The sequence below is a fragment of the Bolinopsis microptera genome, chromosome 4, assembly GCF_026151205.1.
Source record: "Bolinopsis microptera isolate Bmic1 chromosome 4, MBARI_Bmic_1.0, whole genome shotgun sequence".
Taxonomy (NCBI): Eukaryota; Metazoa; Ctenophora; class Tentaculata; order Lobata; family Bolinopsidae; genus Bolinopsis; species Bolinopsis microptera.
This window is the reverse complement of record NC_087075.1, coordinates 3835168-3862146: the sequence shown is the minus strand read 5'-3', so window position 1 is coordinate 3862146 and position 26979 is coordinate 3835168. Positions and strand designations below refer to the sequence as shown.

The 26979-nt window shown below is 39.4% G+C and overlaps 3 protein-coding genes and 1 non-coding gene across 4 annotated transcripts in view; 2 read left to right on the top strand and 2 right to left on the bottom strand.

Annotated features, from left to right (window-relative positions):
• The window catches only part of LOC134814429 (uncharacterized), a 112845-nt gene extending 106965 nt beyond the window's left edge, over window positions 1-5880 (bottom strand). The window contains exon 1 of the mRNA XM_063822540.1: window positions 5860-5880. The gene's annotated coding sequence lies outside the window, so the exon portion shown is untranslated. The remainder of the gene's footprint in view (window positions 1-5859) is intronic.
• LOC134814432 (delta and Notch-like epidermal growth factor-related receptor) lies at window positions 1668-3831 on the bottom strand. Its single transcript, XM_063822545.1, has 7 exons — window positions 3745-3831; window positions 3416-3523; window positions 3159-3269; window positions 2908-2985; window positions 2605-2730; window positions 2039-2146; window positions 1668-1882 (listed from the first exon to the last, which is right to left on the bottom strand). The coding sequence occupies exons 2-7, from the start codon at window positions 3516-3518 to the stop codon at window positions 1782-1784; spliced, it is 627 nt and encodes a 208-aa protein (XP_063678615.1). The 5' UTR covers window positions 3519-3523; window positions 3745-3831; the 3' UTR covers window positions 1668-1781.
• On the top strand, window positions 5104-17259 carry LOC134814428 (multiple epidermal growth factor-like domains protein 10). Its single transcript, XM_063822539.1, has 15 exons — window positions 5104-5222; window positions 5916-6048; window positions 6306-6416; window positions 6572-6685; window positions 7276-7376; window positions 7930-8023; window positions 9336-9452; window positions 9774-9908; window positions 10089-10264; window positions 14254-14379; window positions 14525-14629; window positions 15085-15167; window positions 15582-15673; window positions 15887-15988; window positions 16162-17259. Exons 1-15 carry the CDS (start codon window positions 5157-5159, stop codon window positions 16719-16721), a joined length of 2115 nt encoding a protein of 704 aa, XP_063678609.1. The 5' UTR covers window positions 5104-5156; the 3' UTR covers window positions 16722-17259.
• Window positions 17260-21546: 4287 nt separating this feature from the next.
• Trnaq-cug (transfer RNA glutamine (anticodon CUG)) lies at window positions 21547-21618 on the top strand. The gene has a single exon. It is a non-coding gene; the product is annotated as a tRNA-Gln (tRNA).
• The last annotated feature ends 5361 nt before the right edge of the window (window positions 21619-26979 follow it).

Genomic DNA, 26979 nt, shown 5'->3' with positions numbered 1-26979 from the left:
TATAACATTGAACATGCAAATGCCAAATAGCTGGCTATTATAATTAGCAGGTTAACAGCAAGTCGAAATTGAAATTTAATTCTTTAATTTTCCTAAACGTTTTATTATTATGTTAAACTTTACTTATTTGGCCGATTCTTGGCTTTTTTAATTATTAAAAAAGTTCTAGTTGTTGCCTCATGCTACACGTGCGCTGTAAGCCCAATGTGCACAAGTGCGCGTCTATATCTTGGCTTTTGCCAAAATATATTTGTATCACGTGGTGACCCCCACGGTCGCTTCACTATAGTGAAGTGTATCGTCTTCGACGATACAGGGGGAGCCGCGCACTTCGTGCGCGGCGGGTCATACAACATATGACAAAAATATATGTATTTAATAAATTAATGAAATGAGCTGATTGGATTGCGACAAAATTGTTGTAGATTTCAATTCAGGTTTACAGTTCACCAAAACGTGCGCCGGGAATTGTACTCGTCGACGGTTTTTGAAATAAGTATTTTACAAACATCACCTGTTAAACATTTAAATAAACAAATTAATAAAAATGTGGCGGACTGAGATCAAGCTAAACGCCACCCATCATAATTTTATAGCATGAAATTCATAGCGAATGAATTAGTTATATCGCTAAGTTAATTCAGTAGGATGAAAAAAAATAAATGTTTTAATTACATGATTAATGCGTAAAATTTGGTACAATGTTTGTTTCATCATCCATTTGTTTTTTAATTTTAAAATGACAAAAGAAAAAATGGTATTCAAGTGCTGTTTTTAAAATTGTTCTTTAGATTGTACGTTAAAACAACTTATATATACCTTTACACTTTACTTAACTTGGGGACTCCAGGCTATTTGTATTATATTTATGTTCATAATCATAGAGATTTGACGGAATGACAGGCTGAGCGCCGCCCAGTAAATATTGTTAGACTTAGCAGAATACTAATCATTATATTATATATTCATAGCATGAGAACCGGTTGAAGTTTGTAGAAAGAAGATTTATGTTATTGTAGAGTATCAACCTGTACGTATTCCTTTAAACTATATATTTACAATGATCTATATACTACTATATATTTACAATGGATAATTGGAACTTGATATAACTATTTGAGTTTATATTATTGGTGTAATAAATCCTATTTATTACAGGTTCTGTTTCTATTTCAAACCCAGCGAGTTTCTCTTGTAAACAACTCAAGTCCTGTGAACACACATATTAACAAATATACCTGTAGTCGAGTTTGATGTATACTCAAGCATTGAGACAAACTGTTGTCACCGTCGTGTGATTTCCTACCATTTCGAGAATCAAAAAAGAACTGTATTCAGTGGCGTAACGTTGCCTGTTGGCGCCCCCCTGCCGAAAAAAGCGCCCCCCTGTTGGCGCCCCCTCCCCTTTTGGTGCCCCTCCCTAAAATTGAACAAATTAGGTAATTTTAAAGAATACGCCGGTAAAATCTCTAAAAAAGTGTGTATCTAGAGCAAAACGCGCAGTTTTGCTAGTACTTTAGGTAAGTTTTCGAAATTGTCCCACATTCAAACGACGATTTGGCGCCCCCCTAAGACGGCGCCCCCCTGCACAGCAGGGTCAGCAGGGCCTTTCGTTACGCCACTGACTGTATTGAATGAGACAAGAACAAACATTTAAAAACGCATGTATAATATTTTATACCATTGATTTTGTATTTCATTCACAAAAGAATTTCATCGTAAAATATATATTGTATTAGCCTAAATAGTGTTCTCCGTTTTGCAAAAGTCCCTCAGCCATTTCAAGATGAAGATTGGGGGAAATTATTTGAGGCATCATCCATTTCTTTGTAACTGACATTGGGCGAAGCTTCCTCCGTTAGTCTTGATACCTCTAAAGTTCCTGAAGTTGAAAATGTCATCGCATCTTGAACTTGAGTTTAACATTTAATCTTTCAGGTAATAACTGTTAAGCCATGCTCATTTGCATATCGATTTGTTAAATTTTTAGCTTTGAAAATAGTGTGTTCGAAGAAGATTGGCATAATCATGAACTTACTTGCTGAACATGTGGCACCTGTCCAACCAGGATTACAGCGGCAGTATGGGTGCCCGTTTTCAGTAACACATCCTCCATAAGCACAGCTTAAGTCACTACACCGGTCGACTGAAAGAGAGTTGTACCACAACACAAACAAATTTATTTGGAACTAGATCCTTAATTTTGTATATGGTACTAGTCTAATATTGAACTGCAAGACATTTCCTTCAACCTCATCCCCCAGAAGACGAGCTTTGAGGTCTCCTAGATTTGTTTATGTAAATTTTGTTTATTTAAATCTGTACTATTTTATATTGTATACAATTTTACGGACGAAATGGTCCCAGGGGGGACTCCCAACCCACCGCTTCGGCGGGTAGTTGATGCACCGTTCATAAGCAAGAGCCACTTTGGTCTACTTGCTGTGAGGTGTCTCAGCTACATGGGTCCCACCCCCCCCCCCCCCTTTTTCCCCCCCTTTTCTCCTAATATTGAATTTTCTTAAAACTAAATGTCAAGATCATAGAACCTATGAAAAGTGTGTGCTTTCACTTAATTATGCAGTTATTAAGCTTATTACTCACAGCTGTCACAGTGGTCTCCTGTCCAGCCCGGCTCGCACAAGCACTGTATAGTGTGTCCTATCAGTTTACATTGTCCATGTTTACAGGGATATAATGCACAGGGGTGTTTCTCCATGCAATCATCTCCTAGAATAATATTTTAGGCATAAAATTTTAAGTTTGATAACCATAACAATAAGTTGTATACTTTAAGCTAGTTTGGACGATATTGCATTGAAATATGATATTTCCTATTAACGAATTTATCAACTTTTCAATATTTCATCTCGTAGTCCTTACAAGAAAATATTCTTTGTGACCTACCAGTCCATCCATGATGGCAGTGACACTGCCCTGTGGTAAAATTACAAATACCATTCTTACATTTTGAGCAGTGGTTTTCTGAAAAGTATTTGCACTGTCAAATTTGACTGAAAAAGGACCTGAACTTGTTTTTAGTAAAATACGATTTTTTTTAAAGTAAAATAAAATAAATAAAAAATAAAATGTTGATATCTAACTTTTTAAAATGCTTACTTCTATTTCAATTAGTGTGACATGTTAGAAATGCTTACTTCCATTACAGGCAGGTCCAGTCCAGCCCACGTCACAAATGCACTTAGGTCTGCCTTTGTCTTCAATGCATCGTCCATGTACACAAGGGGAGTGCTGCCGACAAGCTTGCTCTGAAATGAGGACCTTTTTGTTATTGTGATCCTCCAAGTTGTGGATTTTATCTTCAAATAACTGCATTAAGGGTCAAGATAAAATGAGAATTTCGTTTGAAGGCGAGGCAAAAAGACACCATCTTATGTTATAACTTCACAATTACCTATTTGGCAGAATGTTCCATGATATCCATCCTCGCACTCACAGGTTGGGTAGTTGTTGGATAAAACACACTGTCCATGTTGACAAGGGTGTCTGGCACACATGTCTTCTGTTAAGAATGAGAGACAGTTTAAATATATTCAATATTAAAGCGTAAGACTAATTGTATGTATTAGTGCTTTTTGTTGAGAAACGAGACATAACCTTGTAATTCCATCCCCCACATTTACTCAATTAAATTATTAATTTATAGTTGTAAAGGAAGTTTACAACTAATATAATACTCTATATAAATCTCTTAATAGGAATTAAACGGTTGGAATGACTTACGTTGTTGGCAGTGTTTTCCAGTCCACCCTTTGGTGCAGTAGCAGAGAGGAGATCCTGATCGGACAGTACAGCGACCATGTCCACAGTTGAACTCTGCAAGTGGTACGTTATTAATAATTTATCTCGTACACATTACATTGGGCAGCAGAGCCATAAATCGTGATGTGTTACGAGGCCCTAAGAGCTTCAGTACACTACCCGGAGACCTGGTATGCTGAGAGCTCGTTTTATTTCTTTGTTAATCTTAAAAACATAACATCTAATGAATTAATTGATGCCAATTATTCAAAATTCAGAAAAGAAGATTTCAAATTTCAATAAACAAAAAATAATATTGACAGATAAGCCCCAGATACATTTTGCGAGGCCCTGGTAATATATTGATAACACACAATTGTATTGTGTGAGCGATTTTCAATTGCGTGCCCTGAAAATCGAACTTCAAATTTATTATCTTCTCCTACAGTTTTTGAGCAATCACCCTGAAACTTTCAGGGTATATTCTAAGGATCATTTAAAAGAGATCCTTGAACAGAATGTTGCTATATAGGCATTTTAAACATTTTGATTCGATTTTAAAATTGACAGCCATCAAAAAATCGTCAAAAAATCAGGTCCTAGATTTTCAAACTTTCAGTGATCTTATTCTGAAGTTCAACGATTGTTTTCTGATAATTTATCTTTGCGACGTCATAAATTCGGGAATTCAGCTCAATGCTAAAAATATCAAGAATAAAGCATTGTTAATGCTCAACTTCCACCATAACTTCAGCGAAACTTTTTCTCAGATGTGTTTCATTTTTTAGACACCCTTCAGTAATCTTGGCATGTATGGCGGTAGTTTCACGGTAGTTCTGTTAACGATGGAGCGGGGGAAAGTATTTATCTTTTTACCGGTGCATTGGTTAAAACATTTACAACCCTAACACGTTCCAACAGAATTCATACTTTGACTGTCTTTACGTAATGCGTGATTTTGTTATCTTCAACACCTTTTAAATCAAATTAAAGCAGGCATTTAGAGGGCCTGTTCAACAATAAAATTTAGCATTTAATGTACAAAATTGTTAATGTTATCTTGTCTTAGATCTGGCATACATACTTTTTTGCTTGGAGATACATTTGCTCTAATCTCGTGAGAGATTTCTAAACTATTGATACGGGCCCCCTCATTGGCCCTAAAATGATGTCTTAAAGCCGTTTGATTGGTGGAAATTGTAATTATAAAGGGCCAGATTTTACGGTATCCCAGATTACAGCCGGTCATTGATATTAGACATATACCACCTGGTTATTTGATATCTTAGAGTTATTCGGTCCCTCTTAAAGTCAGACTCTCCCGAAGATAACTTTAATTTAGGTTTCATTAATGTACCAGGAAGGTGTGTGCGTTCTTTATACTGACTGGGAGTATGGAGACTGATGTTAGCGTTATTCGTTATTGTTTGCTCTTTATCTTCTCCCTCTTTCCTCACTGCGTAAGTTAAGCTCTTTGTTTATGATCATTGATCATCTTATCTTAATCTTATCAGTTTTTTTCTTAATCTTAGTGTTGTAGTAAGTGCTCATGTATTTGAGAAGTTTTAATAAGTTTTCGGAGAATTTGTATGTCTGAGCCGTTTCCCCTTTACTGTAAATGAATCTTAGAAAAAAAACAGAGTTCCATTTCTTTAAATCATCCTCGACCCTCGTTATCAAGCAGATGGGGGGGGGGGGGGGGGGGGGGGGGGGGCACAGAGCTTACATAGGGCCAGGGGGGCCAGGGGGGCCAGGGGGGCCAGGGGCTTTTGCGACTGTCCTCCACCCTCCTGGGTCAGAGTGTTACTTTACCAGGTGAAGTTTAATGGTACTCTATACGTAATTCAATTTATCAGGAGAACTGTAATGCAACTTTCTTTTTCAGATTACTGTGACGTTATTAACGTTATCTGATAAATTCTGACGTGTTTAACTTTTTCAGACAAACTGTGACGTTATTAGCTTTATCTGATATACTCTGACGTCACTTACTTTTTCAAGATCAATGTCTCCCGTAATCAAACAACGAATGAGTTCTAAAATTTTCCAACAAGATCTTTATAACATCGGTAAAATATTTCCGTCCATCCTCAGTACCTCAAATTATTTGTTATATAGTTGTGTTGAAAGTATTAAAACTTAATTTTTCCCAGGTGAACTGTGACGGTACTCTATACGTAAAATTAGAACGTTATCAAAATGACACTTGCGGAGGATATGCAGCATTGGATAATACTTGCCATTACATTATCTCACTCTCTGTCGAGTCCTACTTCTTCAGAGGAGGTTAGGAGAATCGGCTAATTATTACTTTTGGGGGGGGGGGGGCCTACTTTCTCATCGTGATTACTACTTTTCTAAATTATAAGATCTGAAGATAGACTAGATAATTAAAATCACGTGACGTCGTGACGTCATCACGGAAACACGTGACGTCACCACAGAAACATGTGACGTCACCACAGAAACACGTGACGTCACCACAGAAACACGTGACGTCACCATGGAAACACGTGACCATGGTAACCCATTACCCATTTCAGGTGACCTGATACAAAAAGCTGATCATTATCAGCTGTCGGATGACGGCAGACAATTTAGTTTAAAACGGAATCAAACAGAAATCAAGTTCTCTGACTATGATACAACGTTCGGTTAGTTCGTAGTTGTTATTATACTCGTAGGTACTGGAGTAACGGTTTTTTATTAGAATTTCGAGCTACAAAAATACGAAACATGATTTAAATTATTAGCTGAAAATGATGACGATGAATGATTAATAAGCTAAAAGTAATTATAATCTATTTAGGACCTGTGCCGAATCCTTTTCCAATAAAGATGGTAGAAGGGACGATAAACTTTACTTTGGCAGTAAATAATCCTGAGACAAGGATATTTAATAAAACATTCCTCTTTAACGCCGGTAACTCGATAACATAGAGAAATTTCACTGCCATTTACCTGATAAAATATCTTTTTACATACAATTTTATTTGATGATAAGATTTAATGAAATTTCCTATTGTAATAATAGTTTTATTATTATTTATTATAATATTAACATATTGTGTGTGTATATATTTCTAAGCTGATGTAATTAAATATTTTAAGGCGTTAGTGTAGAGTAAGGAATGCTCCTCAATCAAATCTTTGTTTGGTATAAACTTATGATTATATTAAGACGCAATGAAACTATCGGACCACGATGTATGGGGACTTGCCACCCCATGATGTCTAGTAAGTGTAACTGAGGCCTGCAGTTTTTATTCCTATGTTGATTATCTGGGGAATATAAGTCATCTAAAATATGATCCCAGAAGTGAAGTATATCGGAGACGGGCTTATAGCTTTATTGATAAGATAAAATTCAATAAAATTCAATTTAACAAATTTATCTATATTTTTGTTCCTACCTAATAATGATATATCCCTAGATATTATCAAGCCCAACTCAGTAATAGTAAACAAATTTTTCTATATTTTTGTACCTACCTAATAATGATATATCCCTAGATACCATCAAGCCCAACTCAGTTGACCAGTTCTACAAGGACTACTCAACAGGTACCCTCGCTTTCTCCACAAGGTTACAATGTGATCCAAATTTTACTGGGGTAATTGAAATTACATTTTTCTTAATCTAATCTTAATTTAATGAGATAATCTTATTTTCTTACTATCTGAACTCGAGGTTCTTTTTTCAAAACCTAGCGTTCTATCCAGTTTTTAAGATATTGAACGTGATTGAATTATGTGCAATATATGATAACATTATGTAGTCTTAGCAAGCATATTATCATATCCTCCGGCCCCTGATTTTCTAAAAGTAAGCAACAGATACCTTTATAATTTGTAATATATACATTACACCAGAGGGGACAATGGACATCCCCCTTATCTCCAAGCAAAATTTCCCCTTGTACAGTAATTTACCGCGGAGTAATTTACCGCGGAGTTCAAAACTCCAATTTACCGCGGAGTTTGGGAGAAAGGAAAAAGCCGCGGTAAATCGGGATTTGCAGTAAATCGGTGCACGGTATATCGGGGTTTGCAGTAAATCGGTGCACGGTATATCGGGGTTTGCAGTAAATCGGTGCACGGTATGTCGGAGTTTGCAGTTAATCGGTGCACGGTATGTCGGAGTTTTACTGTAATACTCCCCCTCAGACAGGATGTAAAGATTGTGAAGATGGGTTGTACGGTAAGAAGTGTGCGGTGAAATGTACACATAACCTCAACTACACCTGTCACCCTGATACAGGTACACTGTTTTATAGGCCCAACTTGTAGTAGGCTTTATTAGCCTTTAGGCTTTATATTATTAGCCTTTAGAGAGTTTAGAATTTGTAGGCTTAATTTGTAGGCTTTATTTGGGTTTAGACTCAGTAGGCTTAATTTGTAGGCTTTATTAGGGTTTAAAATTTACCTCGTAGGTTTGGTCATGGTTGTAAACTCGTAGGCTTCTGCAGGATCTACTGCAGTCAACTTATCACTACAATATGCTACTCTATAGTCTATTGTCAATATAAAGACGACAACATATCCTTTATCATAACTCTATAATAGAGCTACCCATATTCTACTTTATTTTAGTATTGTAACTCTAAATATAACTACCTCTAAAGTCTACACTATAGATAACGGGTGATGACTAAAAAATGGGACTTTTTTCAAGGGTCTTTTTAGTGTCGATAAAACTATTTTTGGTTCAAACCAATGAAACAGCGTTGTAAAACGGGCAATTTTGAACGAGTATGGTCAATGACAAGCGCCCATGAGCCCATTTTGATTGGTTCAGGAGGGCTTCTTTCATCAAGCTCAAAAATCCGTCTGTACAGTTGGGCCTAAAATCGTGTTGGCGCAGTCTCTTCTTTTGTGCCCTAAGGCCCATGTATGCTTGTAAGCCATATTCCGGGCATGTACATGTGTTGCCAGGACTCTAAAGAAGTCCTCTATGGGTTGAGATTGTCAAAATTTACTTTGGTCGATAACTTTTGGGACGAAATTGGCCCTTATGGCAAATAAAGATGTGGTTTTCCCAGAAAAATACGATCTAGCCCCATCCTAACGAACCACCTTCCACCCTTTGGGGATATTTTCTTGTAGGAACAACACCTGGCAAGGCTTCAAGCACTTTGATTTTTACGTGGTACCATTATAGACCATGCTAAAGCCGATAGTTGACCTAGCCTCGATCTTTCACACGGTAAAATTTTACCCCTCAGGTGGTTTTGAGCTCAAATATCTTCTTACTGGTTTTAGCTACGCTGATGGGTGTTGAACCCTCGTCTTAAGCATAACATTCAAATGGGGGTGGAAACTGTTCGAGTATCGTTCAGAGTAACTGGTGGTTGTGGTAAAATATCAAAATTTTGTTCAGGTGGAATCTGAGGGCTAAAAAACATGTAGTCCCATTTTTTATTCATCACCCGTTATCTGTAAATAGTTAGACTTGTTTTTAACCTAAATTATTTCAGGATTACTAAGTTACTATACTATTGTGTACTCAATAAAGTAATTTTATCACTTTTATATCATTGTATCATTGTATCATAGCTAACTATGATCTACAGGCAGGAAGGTCTGTAAAGAGAGCCATTACGGGGAGGACTGTGAGCGGTACTGTAAAGATACAACACGTTACACTTGCACTGATCATGGGAACAAGCTGTGTAAATACCCTGCTGTAGGTTGGTTTAATCAACACATTCCTCGTAAATCAGGCAGTTTTTTAACTCACCAAACCCTCAAATTTACAGAACCCTGTGATTGAACTTTGAAGTTTTAAAATACTCAGATGGGTAAGCCGTAAGCGTCTTGAAAATGACATTATATTATGCTATTTCAAAAATCATTATAATATAACCAGAAGGTGATGTTGTAGGTTAATAACCTACCAAGATGGCGCCGAGTTGGACTCGTCGACGGTCTTGGAACAAATATTTTACGAGTATCAGCCGTTAGGAGATGATGGTAATAATAGTCAGTTGTCACCCTGTATTTATGACCAGGAGGTGACTGCGAGAAGAACACAACATGTGCCGAAAACCAATACGGAGCAGCGTGTAACATGACGTGTCATCCTGTACCAGGGCAGTTCCTATGCGGAGAAGACGGTGCGAGAGTGTGTGAGGAACCCTTTACTGGTGAGCAGACTCATTGAGTGAAATGTAACCGTATGATGAAGACTACCCTTCAAAACAGTTCAATAATCAGTTCATTCAGTCATCAATGGCAACAGATCTTCAAGTGAATGGTGGTATAATAAGTTAACCAGAATAACAGATCCCATATAATGTACTGTAAACTGTTTATAATAACCCCAGGTTCGAACTGTAGCTCCTGCTCCGATGACCACTATGGCGTGAACTGTAACATCACGTGCGTACCCCAAACGTCGCACTACACGTGCAGTTCTACTGGTGCACGTGTGTGTGAAGCTGGTTGGAAGGGGGAGGAGTGCGCGCATTGTGAAGACATGTGGTTTGGGGGGCAGTGTCAGGTTAGTCATGAACTCATGGGCATTGGGCAGATATGGAGTTTAAGATTTTACATCTTAGCTTGATAAAACTTTGGTGTGCCGTATTTAAACTTAAAATATTTAATTTGTTTATCGATGATCTCTCATATTTTTAATCTTTCTAAATATTTTCAAACAATACAATATAATTGGGGGGGGGGGGGGTGTCACGTCTGTCTATGTCCGCTTGTCTCATAGAATCCAAAAAGGACAGGACATAGGCGGACATAGGCGGACATAGGCGGACATAGGCAGACATTAATGGACACCTAAATTGCTAATAAAATGTTCAATTTTTGCTGTTATAGGGGGGGTCATGTTTTTTTGTCCGTTCGGTACCATATATTTTCAAAACGGACAAAAAATAGAGCGGACAAAAACGGACAAAAATGGACAAAAACGGACAAAAATGGAAATAACATTTAGATGCTTCCTCCTCCTACTCTTCCTCCTCCTCCCCCTGGGTCTTTCTGATCTTCCTCAGTCCTCTTCCTCCTCCCCTCCTCAGTCCTCCTCCTACTCCTCCTCCTCGTCCTCAGTCCTCCTCATCAGTCCTCAACAGTCCTCCTCCTCCCCAGTCCTCCTCCTCCTCCTGAGTCCTCCTCCTGGGTCCTCCTGGGTCCTCCTCCTCTTCATCCTCCTCCTCAGTCCTCCTCAGTCCTCCTCCTCATCCTTCTCCTCAGTCCTCCATCCTCCTCCTCAGTCCTCCCCCAGTCCCCCTCCTCCTCCTCCTATTCAGTCCTCCTCCTCCTCCTTCTCAGTCCTCCTCAGTCCTCCTCCTCCTCCTCTTCCCTCTCAGTCATCCTCCTCAGCCATCCTCCTCAGTCCTCCTCAGTCCTCCTCAGTCCTCCTCCTCCTGGGTCCTCCTCCTCCTCTTCATCCTCCTCCTCTTCCTCCTCGGTCCTCAGTCCTCCTCCTCCTGGGTCCTCCTCCTCATCCTTCTCATCAGTCCTCCTCCTCCCCAGTCCTCTCCCAGTCCCCCTCCTTCTCCTCCTATTCAGTCCTCCTCCTCCTCCTCCTCCTCAGTTCTCCTCAGTCCTCCTTCTCATTTCTCCTAAGTCCTCCTCCTGAGTCCTCACCCTCTTCCTTCTGAGTCCTCCTCCTGAGTCCTCCTCCTCCCTCTCAGTCATCCTCCTCAGTCATCCTCCTCAGCCATCCTCCCCAGCCATCCTCCTCAGCCATCCTCCTCAGTACTCCTCAGTCCTCCTCCTTCTCAGTCATCGTCAGTCCTCCTCCACAGTCCTCCTCAGTCCTCCTCCTCCTCCTGGGTCCTCCTCCTCCTCCTCCTGGGTCCTCCTGGGTCTTCCTGATCTTCCACAGTCCTCTTCCTCCTCCCCTCCTCAGTCCTCCTCCTACTCTTCCTCCTCGTCCTCAGTCCTCCTCATCAGTCCTCAACAGTTCTCCTCCTCCCCAGTCCTCCTCCTCCTCCTGGGGCCTTTTCCTGGGTCCTCCTCCTGGGTCCTCTTCAGTCCTCCTCCTTCTCAGTCCTCCTCGTGCCTCCTCCTGAGTCCTCCTCCTCCTGAGTCATCCTCCTCAGTTCTCCTCCTCCTCCTCCTAGGTCCTCCTTCTGGGTCCTCCTCCTCCTCCTCCTCCTGGGTCTTCCTGATCCTTCTCCTCCCTCTCAGTCATCCTCCTCAGTCATCCTCCTCAGTCATCCTCCTCAGCCATCCTCCTCAGCCATCCTTCTCAGCCATCCTCCCCAGTCCTCTTCCTCCTCCCCTCCTAAGTCCTCCTCCTACTCTTCCTCCTCGTCCTCAGTCCTCCTCATCAGTCCTCAACAGGTCTCCTCCTCCCCAGTCCTCCTCCTCCTCCTGGGGCCTTTTCCTGGGTCCTCCTCCTGGGTCCTCCTCCTGGGTCCTCCTCCTCCTGGGTCCTCCTTCTCCTCCTCAGTCCTTCTCCTCTTCCTCCTCCTCCTCCCTCTCAGTCATCCTCCTCAGCCATCCTCCTCAGCCATCCTCCTCAGTCCTCCTCCTTCTCAGTCCTCCTCGTGCCTCCTCCTGAGTCCTCCTCCTCCTCAGTCATCCTCCTCAGTTCTCCTCCTCCTCCTCCTAGGTCCTCCTTCTGGGTCCTCCTCCTCCTCCTCCTCCTGGGTCTTCCTGATCCTTCTCCTCCCTCTCAGTCATCCTCCTCAGTCATCCTCCTCAGTCATCCTCCTCAGCCATCCTCCTCAGCCATCCTTCTCAGCCATCCTCCTCAGTACTCTTCAGTACTCTTCAGTACTCTTCAGTCCTCAAAATGTTTGTCCGCTAATGTCCACCAATGTCCGCTAATGTCCACCAATGTCCATCCAAGTCCGCCAATGTCCGTCCGGGTCCGCCAATGTCCGTCCGAGTCCGCCAATGTCCGTCCGAGTCCGCCAATGTCCGTCCGAGTCCGCCAATGTCCGTCCGTGTCCGCCAATGTCCCAAAAAACACGTCCGTTGTCTCATAGAATCCAAAAAGGACAGGGCATAGGCGGACATAGACGGACATGACACCCCCCCATTAATTATACAGAAATGAGAAATGAATGCTTCTAAAAAAACCCAGATATAAAAGGAGAAAACCAATATTGCCCAAATATCCGGTAGCCCAGTATATCGAAACACATATTATGTATTGAAAGACGGGTCACAAAAACACGGAAGTGTGCAGTACTGAATAGCGCACCCGCAATAACATTGGCCCCTTGCAAAAAAACTAATTAATCAATGAATCAAAACATATAATATTGTATTTATAGAAAATATAAAACTCTCAAGGCTCCTTCTCCGAGCTAACGACTCTAAAGTTCCTGATAACGTGAACTTTGCCCGGCTTTGTTGTCCTTTTGTTGAGCAGTTGGTTGACAAATTTTCTTGTAGGCTATCCTGTCTGCAGCTGATCTTATCTATCAGGAATAATGTAAACTGAACTAAACCCATCTACATGTCTTAGTAGCTCAGTCTTGCTCAAGATGGCACGAGCTTGATCTGAGCTTGACAAAGTGAATTTCACTGGCCTTTCACGGAACAGGAATCGTTGGTTATATCCTGCTCAATATCTATGCCATCAGTTGACCCAGCCGTTTGCATTTCAACTAGTCTTTCTTTAGGGGGTTGTCGTTTTGAAATTTGACGTTGTTTGGACTAGCGGGTTGGCGAAACTACCAGTCTTTCGATATGTATTTGGTACACTATCGACTTTCAAGCGAATCAATGTGCGAGTTTCAGGATTGGTTCGAGCATGATATCGTTTTAAATCGCCCTCTTGGAAGTCAGTACAAACTTTTGTACTTAAGCTAGGTTGCCATGATCGTGAATCTCTATTCATCCTCAAAACCCATTTTTTCTTTAAAGCTTGATCTGTGGGTAGTCTGTTGTATCTTAGAAATCTTCTTTCATTGTGATCACTTATTTTGTTTCTGCTACTACGATTCGAGCAACCACCCATAGCACAAAATGATCCTCCTGGTTTCTGCTTCTTCTTCGAAGGTGATTGTTCAGCCATTCAGCTACTTTATTTCTGTAACATCGTTCGAGTATTGAAGCATTGAATGTGAACTAAGAAAACTGAATTAACTCGCAATATTATAACTTGTAACTTGTGATAAGAGATGGCATATAGTTAAATAAACTAATCGTGATAACAATAACAAACTACTAGTGCTCAGTATTACCGGGTAAAACGAATGTGTCATGATTGCGTGAACAGAGACTAAACGTGGCAATACAAATGTAAACTATGTAATAGTGAGAGGAGAGTAGAGAGCCATGGTATGCTGGATCTACTCGAGCGACCCTAACTTTATTATTCAATTAGTGGGCGATAATCTCACTGGTGGGTGTCTAAATTTCACAGAAGTTAATATAATCGTTTGACTATGAGATTGAGTAACAAAACAAACTTGTTAAAATTTCCATATCTCGGTGTGCACCTTTAAGAACCCCCATCTTGGCATTATGTACTAACAGATCACTCCCAGGTATTTTGTAACACCAGCTCCCCCTCAGGTATTTTGTAACACCAGCTCCCCCCACTACACCTGTACTATCCAAGGTAACAGAATATGTACTGGTAACCGGGTTGGTGAGCAGTGTGACTCTTGTCAGACCGACTTCTACGGAGATGACTGTCAGGTGCTCATTAATTATAATTAGTAAAATAATTAATTATAATTATTAGTTATAATAGAAACAACTTTACAATTCCTAATCGTCAGAGATTTTATGCGGTCTTTAACTTTACCGATGGAAGGAAAGAACTTACTCCGTATAAAACCAGGTGAGCTGTGAGAAAAACCGCTATTGGACATGCAATAAGTTGACAGGTGAGAAGATTTGTAAGGAGAAGCACTGGTCTGTTGACAGCTGCAAATCTTGTAATAAAGTAAGTTCTAATGTCTTATCACAAGGTGAAATCAGAGTTTAACCACAAATTCTCAAAGATATTTATCATATTATAACACTGGGAGAAGTTTTCTAATTTCCCAAGTCTCAATGGCTCCACTCTTATAAGAGGCTGTATCGTCGATTCACCAATACTCACCAATACTCACCAATACTCACCAATACTCACCAATACTCACCAATACTCACCAATACTCACCAATACTCACCAATACTCACCAATACTCACCAATACTCACCAATACTCACCAATACTCACCAATACTCACCAATACTCACCAATACTCACCAATACTCAACAATACTCACCAATACTCACCAATACTCACCAATACTCACCAATACTCACCAATACTCACCAATACTCACCAATACTCACCAATACTCACTATGTAAACTGTATTGAGGTGAGATTATTATATTTCCACTTTGCAGGACTGGTACCCTTGCACGTACTGTGCCGAGACTGATAAATACACCTGTACTAACAAAGGAGAGAAACTCTGCAAGTCCACCTGGTTAGTAATTACCTAAAATGGCACGTCCAGATCCAATCTTAACCTTAAATTGGACATAACTCAATAGCTGAAGTAGCTCTGATACGTAGGAGTAGAATTTGTAAGACTGGTCTCCAGCTCGCTATTTTTGAGATTCAAGCAAATCGAGGATGTTCAATGGGCGCAGGATGTTTTGCTCGACAAAATACCGATTGAAATTATTTCTTAGGCTCTAAAATGACTCGTCCAAATCCAGCCTTAACCTTAAATTGGACAAACTCACTAGTTGAAGTAGCTCTGATACGTTGCAATTTATTTCTAACTATTTCTAACTAACTTGGTTAAAGCTCTAATAATAATAATATAATTCAATTTGTGTTTTAAAGGAATGTAAAATAAAACTTATTGTTTCATCGAGTAACAGTTATCATTCAGGTACGGTGAGGATTGTAATATATACTGCAAGGAGACACAGAGATACACTTGTCTTGACAGTGGTGGTATTCAGTGCAAGAGAAACTATACAGGTATCTTTTAAAAGTTAAATGTACAACTAAGCCTTGTTCTATTATACTTTTACGTTTACAACCATGAGATGGATATCATTTGTTTTTTGTTAGCAACTATTGGTAATTCCCACGTTATTCCCACGTTATTCCCATTACATGTTATTATCATGTTATTCCCATGTTATTCCCATATTATTCCCATATTATTCCCATGTTATTCCCATGTTGCAGGAGAAGAGAATATGTGCAGCTCGTGTATAGATAACCACTATGGTACATCATGTGAAGTGTCTTGTTTAGAAACTTTGTTCAAGGAATGTGATCCACTAACCGGTAGGCAAACTATTAAAATTTTAGATTTTTTAAAGTTATAAAATAAACTAAGTTTTACCAACTGGTGCATTTGCTTTGGTTAGTCATTCAATACGTTTGCAAGTAATAGTTATATTGCTTACCATTTGATATTATAATGGACAAAAATCCTTGAACCTGCCCCCCTTTAACAGGAGCTGTACGATGTAAGCCAGGTCGCTACGGTCTCCCCACGTGTAGTAAATCCTGCAACATCTCCTCCCCTCTCTACACGTGCACTGAGCACGGAGATAAGGACTGTAAAGGTAACAGAGATGGCAGTACAGAGTGTGAGACCTGTCTTGTAAACTGGTACGGAGCTGAGTGTAACGTGCACTGTGTAACAGATCACCCTAACAAACACTGTTCTAACAATGGCAGTCTCCTCTGCAAACAGGGCTGGGCGGGACGGGAATGTTTGGAATGTGACGCGCACTGGTACGGGCACACGTGCAATGAAGAAGAGTGGTTCAGTCGGACGTGCAGGAAAACGTGTGATACGTACTGTGAGGATTTAGTGGCGTACAAGTGTAACGGTGATGGTGTGTTGGAGATGAGCGCTGAGTTTGCTGATGAGTGGTTACAGGAGAGAGATCCTTACAGGTACTGGAAGGTGTTTCTTATTATAGCCACCACTATCTTCGTGTACGCTGTAGCTACTTTCCTTATGTATAAGATAGCGTTCTGTTGGTGCCCTTACAGTGAGACAAAATAATATCACCCTGAAACCAAACCGGAGGAAAGACAATTCTGTTTGGTTGTGATAAATCGTTCAATATTTTGTTACCCAGTTTTTTTATAAATGATGTTTTGCTGATTGCACTTTTTATCTAGTAGACAAGCGTATTGTGAAGTACAACCCAATTTGCACAGTTGGAGGACTATGACTATGGAAATTGTCACCGTAGACCCTATATATTTAATATCCTTTGAAGACTCAATATCAATACTATGAATATATCATAAACTATGATTACATTATGCTCCTTAACTACAGTGTAACCTCTATAATATATATATATACCAGGCCTCTTCAAATCAGCCCAATCCCCAGTATATTTAGCCTCTCAAATAACCTGAAATAAGGCCTGGTTTATCGAGGGCCCCAGTTTAATAGAGAGGCCCGATATAGAGAGGTTTGACTGTATTTATTTTGGCTGTATTTATTTTGGGTCCTTTTTGTTAAATTCCAGTATAATTTTCACACGGAACTTTTCTATTGCCAGCATTTTAAAACTTAATTTGTATCTAATCGTTATATAGTTTTCTTATTTTGAATATATCCTGAATTATGGTTACTAAAATAACGTCTTCCCGTTTTTATTTTACTTGCACTGCTAAACTGCAGACATAACAAGAAAAATTGTATAACTGAAAAGGACTCACTTTGAGATGAAGATTAAAGATACTTACTGAAAGTAGTTAAAATAACTAAGTTAACCAATCAGTGATATGTATATTTATAAATACGAACCTGTGCAAGGGTCCTGAATGTGACAAGTGTCACCAATGTAACCACTGTCACAGTGACACTCTGGTCTCCCACGTGTCACCACACACTGGCCGTGGTCACATACCTTATTCCTGCACACGTCAACTGAAAAAAAAAACAGCTATAAATTTGCTACTAAAATCTAAATAGAGTGACTCAAATTCTTTGAAATTTTATTTTAAAGACTCACTCTAAGAGTGAGTCTTTAAAATAAAATTTCACTATTATTTTACCATTATATAAGGTTAATGTTATCTTAATTAATACATTTTTAGAAAATAGAAATTTTTGAAATGCTGAGTGTTCAAAAAATGCATTGACGTAATCAAGTAAAACTCACAATGCTCACAGCGTGTTCCAGTCCAGCCAGAGTCGCACGTGCAGGCTCCTTTGTAGCACGTGCCATGCGCGCACCTCACACGTGCACATCTATCAACTGGAGAGAACTATCAGTTACATACTGAATATCAATATAATTAACAATATAATTGACACCTATCCAACTTCTGAATATTGTGTTTGGTTATTTAATTATTCGTTTTCGATTTTCGAGCCCGACAAGCGAAGCTCCTAGTAACTATTTGACTAATATTTTGCTAAAAATTCCTGATGAACAATTTAGTAAGGGGAAAAGTGGTCGATTTAAGGGTTCCGTTGGATTTGAATGTTCACAAGGATTTCTCAACGGAATATGGTAGTTAGGACCCCTACGAACATAATTAGACTTGTCACCAATTTTGTATCTCATGGAAACACCTCTTTTTACCACTTTTTACCACCTTCTTACCACCTTTCTGGTTTGCCAAATATCTTTAGTTGTGAACGTCGTAGAAGGTTGCAAATTAATCGAGGATGTTCATCTCATCAAAGAGAAAAACTTTTGTTAGAAAACTTTTTACGTTGGATAATCAGCTAATTGGATATTTACCAATTAGCTAATTACCAAAAAAAGTGAAAATTTTTTATTGGCTCAAAATGATTGAAATCGTTTAAAACACGGAGAAATGTAGTTTTTAGAAAAACTTCAAAAATTGTTCACTTAAATATTTTTTTCGAGACTTGGAAAAAAGTTTGAAAATATATTATTCCGCCAAAAGTGATCGAATTGCATGAAACGTGGATAAAATGCTTTGGAGAAAAACTTCGAAGATTTCTAGATTAGGGAATACTAAAATCATCAATATTTGAAGTTGGAGTTCAGTAAATCTCGACATATTTTATTAATTAGGAATAGCTCAGCGGAAAGGGCTGAACCTGAAAAAGGTTAACCACACAATATTAGAGTTTTATAACTAATTACAATACAGCTTTATCAAATTCCACATAAAGAAACAGCACAAAAAGACCATTTAAGATCGAACCAATTTTACCTGCTGTACTATCATTTTATTGATTTCAATGATCAAAACCTCTGTACCGTCAATCTTGCCAATCTATACCGGGTATCTGAATGTACCGGACCTCTTATTTACCTCTATAATTAGACCCAGTTGTGCAAGAAATGCGATTTCTCACAGGAGTTTCTTTTAGTTTTAACTGTGCACTTTTTGTCACTCTCGCAAGAGGCCCGGTATTATAGGTAGTATAGGAAGCGAGTGTAAATATACCTTCCATCATCCACTGTGGCTTTATTGTATTGTGAATGCGCATGCCGCTTCGTTTGTTATGCCAGATACCTCAAATAACCCCCATATCTCATTGCCAGGGTCGAGATAGAGCTGGAGATAGCATCGAGAGGTTGCTAGAAATAGCTAGATTTAGAGTAAACTGGTGGTAGCTGGGTGGTGCTAGCATGGATGTAGCAGAACGTAGCTACACGGGGTTTCATTCGAGTTGGTTATTTTAATGGCCAAAGAGTGCCGGAACTAAAGTTACTTAGGATTGCAGTTGAGGGAAAGTGTAAACCACGGTGTAGTCAAGGACACAGAGCTACAGTGCAGGAGTACTACAAAAGAACAGTGCAAGACGCAAGTGATACAGTCTGTGAGAAATCGCATTTCTGGGTTTAATTATAGGGGTGAATAAGAGGTCCGGTACATTCAGATACTCGGTATAGATTGGCAAGATTGACGGTACAGAGGTTTTGATCATTGAAATCCATAAAATGATAGTACAGCAGGTAAAATCGGTTCGATCTTAAATGGTCCTTTTGTGCTGTTTCTTTAGAATTTGTGCTGTTTCTTTAGAATTTTGTGCTGTTTCTTTGGAATTTGATAAAGTTGTATTGTAATTAGTTATGAAACTCTAATATTGTGTGGTTAACCTTTTTCAGGTTCAGCCCTTTCCGCTAAGCTATTCCTAATTAATAAAATATGTCGAGATTTACTGAACTCCAACTTCAAATATTGATGATTTTAGTATTCCCTAATCTAGAAATCTTCGAAGTTTTTCTCCAAAGCATTTTATCCACGTTTCATGCAATTCGATCACTTTTGGCGGAATAATATATTTTCAAATTTTCAAACTTTTTTCCAAGTCTCGAAAAAAATATTTAAGTGAACAATTTTTGAAGTTTTTCTAAAAACTACATTTCTCCGTGTTTTAAACGATTTCAATCATTTTGAGCCAATAAAAAATTTTCACTTTTTTTGGTAATTAGCTAATTGGTAATGATCCAATTAGCTGATTATTCAACGTAAAAAGTTTTCAACAAAAGTTTTTCTCTTTGATGAGATGAACATCCTCGATTAATTTGCAACCTTCTACGACGTTCACAACTAAAGATATTTGGCAAACCAGAAAGGTGGTAAGAAAGTGGTAAAAAGTGGTAAAAAGAGGTGTTTCCGTGAGATACAAAATTGGTGACAAGTCTAATTATGTTCTTAGGGGTCCTAACTACCATATTCCGTTGAGAAATCCTTGTGAACATTTAAATCCAACGGAATGCCACTTTTCCCCTTACTAATTTATAAACTCGAAGATTTTTATCATTCATCTCTTATCAACAAATTACAAACTTTACACTTTTACAGCATTATATCACGTACAAAAGTGCGAGGAAACCCAATTTTTTAACAAAATATCTTCTATTTACAAAATTGAAATGTGACATTATGTTAAACTTTTTACATCGCAATTCCTATTGTCAAGCTTTTGGTAGCTTTTATAAAGGCAAACTAAACACTGTAATTGGTAAACATGAGTTCCTATTTGATCGGGTGAGATTTCATTTTTCTAATATTAAAGAGTGCAAATGCCGCCATTTCAACTGTTGTAACCGTAGCAACTTTTGTAACCATAGCAATTGTTGTACCCATAGCAAGTGTTATCACCGAAGAGACCAATGGTAGCCAACGTCTGAAACATTTTACGTCAGAATTTTAAAAATCGGTCGAGGTGATATCATATCAGAAGGAATTAATTTAATGTAGTTTGAGGAGTCCTCACTCTCCTCACGTCCAACAATGGCGTTTCTATTGTCGCTAATATACTGGCGTGTGAATATGATAACGCTTGCTATGTTTTAAACAGTGATTGCTACGGTTACTTTAAAAAGTGACTTTGATAGTTATCGCTTCCTTTTTTGAACCCTATGAAATTTAAGAACTTAACTTTCAGCTCGGACTTTTTCTTTCAAAACGGTTCACAACGGGGTGTAAACGTTGCTGAATAACCTCCTTATCACTTAAATACCTCTTAATTAGCTAATGACTAACCGGTTTGACAGCTAGCTCCAGAGTACTGTGCAGGGCAGAGACAGCTAACAGAGTTGCTCCGGACAATGCAGCTGCCTCCGTGGTAACATCTGTGTTTACTGCAGGGACTCACTTCTTTTACTCTTTCTGAAATGGGCCTCGTTAAGATACGTTACAGCCAATCGAGAATATCCGTTTAATTCGGAAATTTTAGTCGGTAGCACTTTTAAGTTTTACTACTTAACAATACCAACTTAAGACTTGAACTGAAGATCGAAGTCCGTTGAAATCAATTCCTGTTTAAGTGTGAACAGTAATTCTTACTACGCTAGCCACAAGTACAGTGCGTAGCAAAATATCGATTTACTGATTTAATTTATTATGTGATTTAAATAGTTCATTTCACCAGTGTAGGTCTTATGGTGTAGTGGTTAGCACTCAGGACTCTGAATCCTGCGACCCGAGTTCGAATCTCGGTAAGACCTTCTTTTTCTAATTTTCCCTAGATAACTATTAATTCGATGCTGCATGATTAACTTTATGTTTATGTAATATTTTACCACATTTAATTTCTTAGGAATCATGTCAGTGCTGCTAAATTTTCCGCTGATGTCATGCTCCACGGAAATTGCGGAATTTTCAGTGTGACAAGTTCAATAAGCTTCAATTTGTCAGTCCAATCTTAATGATTTCAATTTGCATTTGATGATATCAGTGGCCGAATACAGAACTTTCTTTCATGGAATGGCTGTTCTAACACAAGATTGAAGATGGCACTTCACACTTGGCAGTCAAAGGTCGACACGCAGGAAGCAAATTAGCAAAATTAATTTCAACGTAACGCGCGATCGCCAAACAGGTAAACTATGATAAAACTTTGACATCGCAATAAGATTTTACCGCCCGCGCGCTTATATTATATTAGCTTCTTGTCCATACTACACATGGCTTTCATTCGCCATTACTTTTAGACTGTAGAGATATAACATAAAGTTATTCGTTCGCTAGGCTTCCGACTGATCACGCATCATTTTCAGACCACTGATTATCTTTGGAGAAAGTCCTCGGCCAGAAAAGAGGCAAAGCTCAATTGTTGGGTAAATTCACTTGCATGAAATTATCATATAGTTTTGCAGGAATTTGAACTTTAAACCATTGTTTTAGCTGGCAACCATTGAAGAATATAAAACTTTGACCGCCTAGTAAATATGTTAGTTGGTCGTGTATTTTACATTTTTTATATATATTCATACACAATATATTTGAGTAGGCAACCTTCTAATTTATAAGTTACAAAGTGACCACTCCGACTTACCCGTTCTCTGTTCACAGCGAAGTCCCTGCCAACCCCTCCTACAAATACAATGAGGCCTGCTCCTGAAAACATTGCACCTTCCCCAACCACAGCCTACACGAGCGCAAACTGAAGCAAAAACAAGGTTAGTTTCTGTGTTACCTGTGAAATCTAAATAATGTGGGGGAATCTAATCACATTTGATTAGTCACTGCTGTTAGTTGATCGGTTAATTAATTAATCCTTGTTAAGTAATTCACAAAAGCGTATTAGTCGAACATATTGTTCGAATAACTAATAACGCTTTAAAATGATAAGTTTCATGTTCGCATATTTTAACAGTTAACACTGCACAGTGTACAGTGTAAAGTGTAGTGTACAGTGTACAGTGTACCTACACTATAAACTACACTATAATATGTAAGATGTTAGCTGTATGTTATTACAAACCTGACTGCTCCTGTACTAATGTCTGGTGTATAATCTGCGCTTCGTGGTGATGATTATAAACCTGACCAATATTGTGAATAATAATAGGTGATTGGAAATTGGGAGGGGGAGGGGGATTTTTAAATAGGTGGGAAATTTGTTTGTGCTTTTTAACTCCCAGTCTTGAAGATTACATCTTGTGCAACATCTGTCTTATCTAGGTGAAATAATAGTCACAGAAATAAGTTAATATTGATTATCAAATAGTAATAATCAAGTTAATATTGATTATACCTGAACGTTGTGGTAGACCGGGGGTTGTTGATTTATCACTGTGGGTTGCATCTGGAGGTTTTGCTTATCATCGGTTAGATAATGAACTTAATTACTTACAAGATAATGGACGGCCTTCACAACTTTTAAATTCCCTGTTGTGGTCTTTCAGTTGGGCAAAAAAAAGATGACTGCCATGCACAAAAACAGTACAAAAACACGTATTTTACCTGGTGTATCTCACGTACCACGTGGTGCTCGACCACTACTGGGTGATGATGGTGTTCCTCCACAATCACCTGGTGATGGTGGTGATGGTGGTGGTGGTGGTGTTGCTCTACTATAACAGGTTGCCGTGTGATGACGTCACGGTACGGTATTACCACTCTGTGTTCGGGAGATAACTGAGTCACTGATACCACTGCAAATTTTTTTTATCAAGACACTTATTTTACTTCGGAGTATTCCAACAGCCACATTGTTACACAAGTGCAACCAGCCAATTACAGTGTTACTGTTACACACATCTCTATTCTCAATAGCAACACTCATAATATCTCATGATAACAAGGAAACTAAGATTACATTCCTAAAATAATTGTATTGTATCAGATGCCATCGTGGAGTAGGTGGTCTCCTGCACCTTTTCCCCTCGCCATAATAGAAAAAACATGCAACATGCAATACGAAGGTGATTGCAGCCCTTACAGAAGACTATAACGCCTTCATGCTTTTATGATTAAATGATACGTAACGATAACTTGTAAACCCCAGAAGTTTCCAGTATCGTCATGAATGGATATACTTACTGAGCTTGGTGTCACTCGGCCATGAGAAAAGCTGTGATTTACCGTAAAATTGTATAGAAATAAATGCCCTTCGTAACATTTATTCCTCTGAATTGAAAAACGACGTAGGTGTAAAGTATGAATCAGGTGAATCGTGGTGTGAAGAATAGGTAGACCCTAAAAAATACCCAAACAGATATAAAATCATAAGATAAATGAATTTACAGTTTTAAAACTACAAGCAGATGGGGATAACTATGTCACTACTACCACTGCAAATATAACACACAGTTAATGCTTAACAAATAATGGGAATAATACATTTCTAAAACTAAAAGTAGATGTACAAGCACCTGTTTCACAAGTAGGCCCAGAGTACCCAGAGAAGCACCTACACCGAGGTAGATAGTGCACACTGGAGCACTGACCCTGGACGCAGGGAGACGTCCCGCACATGTGACCCTCAAATACCAACTCTTTAACGTTGTGTGGAGCTATGAAGTGTTGTGCTCTACAAACTCGCTTAGTGCACACCAGGTGCCCATCTTCTAGACAAACACACCGGTTACAGTGCTGGGAGATAACCTGGAAAATAAATCAAATCAAATAATAATGACACAAACATCATTGTACTTTCCACTACTATATAAGTTAATAAAACGTTTCTGAGCAACATGGAGATTGTAGATTAAACCTAAGATACTCATCGAGCTTTTCTTTATTAATAACATAGTTGGTTCACTCACTTTTTCCTAAAACTTCAACTCACCTGTCCTACTCTGAAGATCTGGTCTCCTATTCTGCACGCTACTGCTCTGTGGGCTGTTTCACAGAACCGCCCTGTGTACGGGGCGTGACAGTGACAAGCAAAGTTAGCCCCGACCTGCTCACAGAGACCTCTCTTGTTACACGGGTCACGTGAGCAAACTGACACGTGTTTCTGGCAACATTTCCCAGTGAACCCCTCCGGGCATTGGCAGTGCTGCTGGTTGTTGAGAGTGACCATGATACCACCGTTACTGCAGGCTAAAGGGGGGCAGGAGGAGGGTATAGTGCATCTGAACCCACTCCAGCCCACGTGACAGTGACATTGTACTAGCCCTGACTGTAGTTCCACACACGTACCATGTGATCCGCACGTGTCAGAAGTACACAGCGGCTCTTTTCTCTTTTCCTCACACGTGACTCCCGCCCACGTGCTATCACATGAGCAACTGAAGGAAACCCCTTCGTCAGTGCATCTCCCAGCGTTTTGACAAGGGTTACCCGAACAAGGCTCGCTGTGTTTTATGTGAACATGCTCGTCTCCAATGGTAACCAGCATTCTATGATCTGAAGGAGGATGGTAGGATCTTAACCCAGCTTTATCGTAAGAGAAGGGAACCCACTTATCACCTACCCTCATCATGTACAGAACTTTCTCTTTTTTATTCTCGTATATCTTTATCTTGTGGTACGTAGCTTCTGGCTTGATCCTGATGATGTCGTTGCCTATCTTTACAGTAAGACTAAACCCAGGTGGAGGATGAAAAGCCACCCATTTGTTCCTTGAATCTCGGATATACCATTTCCACTTTCCATGCTCCAGTTTGAGAAGAATCGTCTCCAGTTTGCCCCTAACCCTAACATTGACTTTGTGTATTCTCTCTGGTTTAGAATGTGCACTTTCCCCTGCTTTAGCGGATATGATGATCGTCTCCCCGTCCAGATGAACCTGCCATTTGAACCCAGGAGGAGGCGAGAAAGTTTGCAGCTCGTCCTTCTCCTTGTTATACCGGTAATATCTCCACACCCCTGCTTCTTTTCTAAGAGTCAAACAAGTCTTCTTGTTTCCCACTCGTACCCAGACTCTCTCTTCTCGTACTATCACCGCTGAGGGGGAGGTATTGTTAGTTTTAGGGTGTGCACGTTCAATTACGCGCTTTCCATGCGCAATTACGCGCTATCCATGTACGAAGTTCATTGTTATTCAAGCTATAACTCTGATAATTGTACCTGTAGCAGTGTTACAGAGATCTCCAGCCCACCCTTCCCTGCAGCTACATGATCTGGCTCCTGTCTTACTGTCAGACACACAAGTGCCGTGTATACACATGGTATCAGTCGTACATTTATCAGCTGTGGGGAGACGGTTTTTACCCATAGTAAATCAGGAATTATTCCTATGATCATTTGTTTAGTAGGTCGTAAAGTAAATAATTGCACGAGCTGTCTACAAATAATACAGTATGCCTGCTATAAAAACCCCTCTCCCCCCATATGGTGAATCAATAGCTCTCCCCCTATACTCACTGCAACGTGTCCCGTACCAGCCCCCCCCCCCCTATACTCACTGCAATGTGTCCCGTACCAGCCCTGTTTACAGCAACACACACTGACACTCTTGTTGTTCTGTATCTTCTCCTTACAATCACCATTGACACACTTGTGTTTGCAATCACATTGCTTATCTGAAAATAAAAGATTAATAAATTCTTCTTAAATGTTAAATAACAAAGCTTTTCTTGGCCATACTTGCATAGCTTCTATTTTTCATGAAAACCAATACAAATGTTATCTCGCGCTGCAATCCCTAACTAAACACCCAAACATCCTTCCTTACCACAGTTGTCTCCCAGCCAGCCTTGCTCACAAACACATTTCTTAATAGGTTTACCACCAGCTATTGACATCTTACATTTGCCATGCACACAGGGGCAGCTGGTGGGGAAGGTTAAAGGACCAGGTTTAGGGGACCAGGTTTAGGGGCAGGTTCAGGCTTGTCTTCCTTTATCTGGGAATAGTGTTGTTATCGCTCAAGAAGTTCGGATTGTATTACACGTCAAATATCATATCACAGATAATTGTAAAACTCTATTGTGTATACAGATCAGCTCTGCACAAAGTAAGGGTGGGAAATAGTTAAATAGTAAAGGTGGGAAATAGTTTACTCGACAGACTACTCGTGTTATGACTCATGAACAGGGTTGCCGGGGGACCTTAAAAACCTTAAAAAAACCTTAAAAACGGCAATTTTGGGCAAAAAACCTTAAAAAAGACGTGAAAAACGAGCAAATTTTCGG

Bases quoted from the DNA above. Each gene is read 5' to 3' on its own strand.
- LOC134814432 (XM_063822545.1), bottom strand. From the start codon at position 3,518: ATGTGTGCCAGACACCCTTGTCAACATGGACAGTGTGTTTTATCCAAC. The intron at 3,270-3,415 runs GTAATTGTGAAG...TCCTCATTTCAG, and splicing joins TGGAACATTCTGCCAAATAG to AGCAAGCTTGTCGGCAGCAC. The intron at 1,883-2,038 runs GTAAGTTCATGA...TTTCAACTTCAG, and splicing joins AGGTGCCACATGTTCAGCAA to GAACTTTAGAGGTATCAAGA.
- LOC134814428 (XM_063822539.1), top strand. From the start codon at position 5,157: ATGGAGACTGATGTTAGCGTTATTCGTTATTGTTTGCTCTTTATCTTC. The intron at 8,024-9,335 runs GTACACTGTTTT...TATGATCTACAG, and splicing joins CACCTGTCACCCTGATACAG to GCAGGAAGGTCTGTAAAGAG. The intron at 15,168-15,581 runs GTTAGTAATTAC...GTTATCATTCAG, and splicing joins AAACTCTGCAAGTCCACCTG to GTACGGTGAGGATTGTAATA.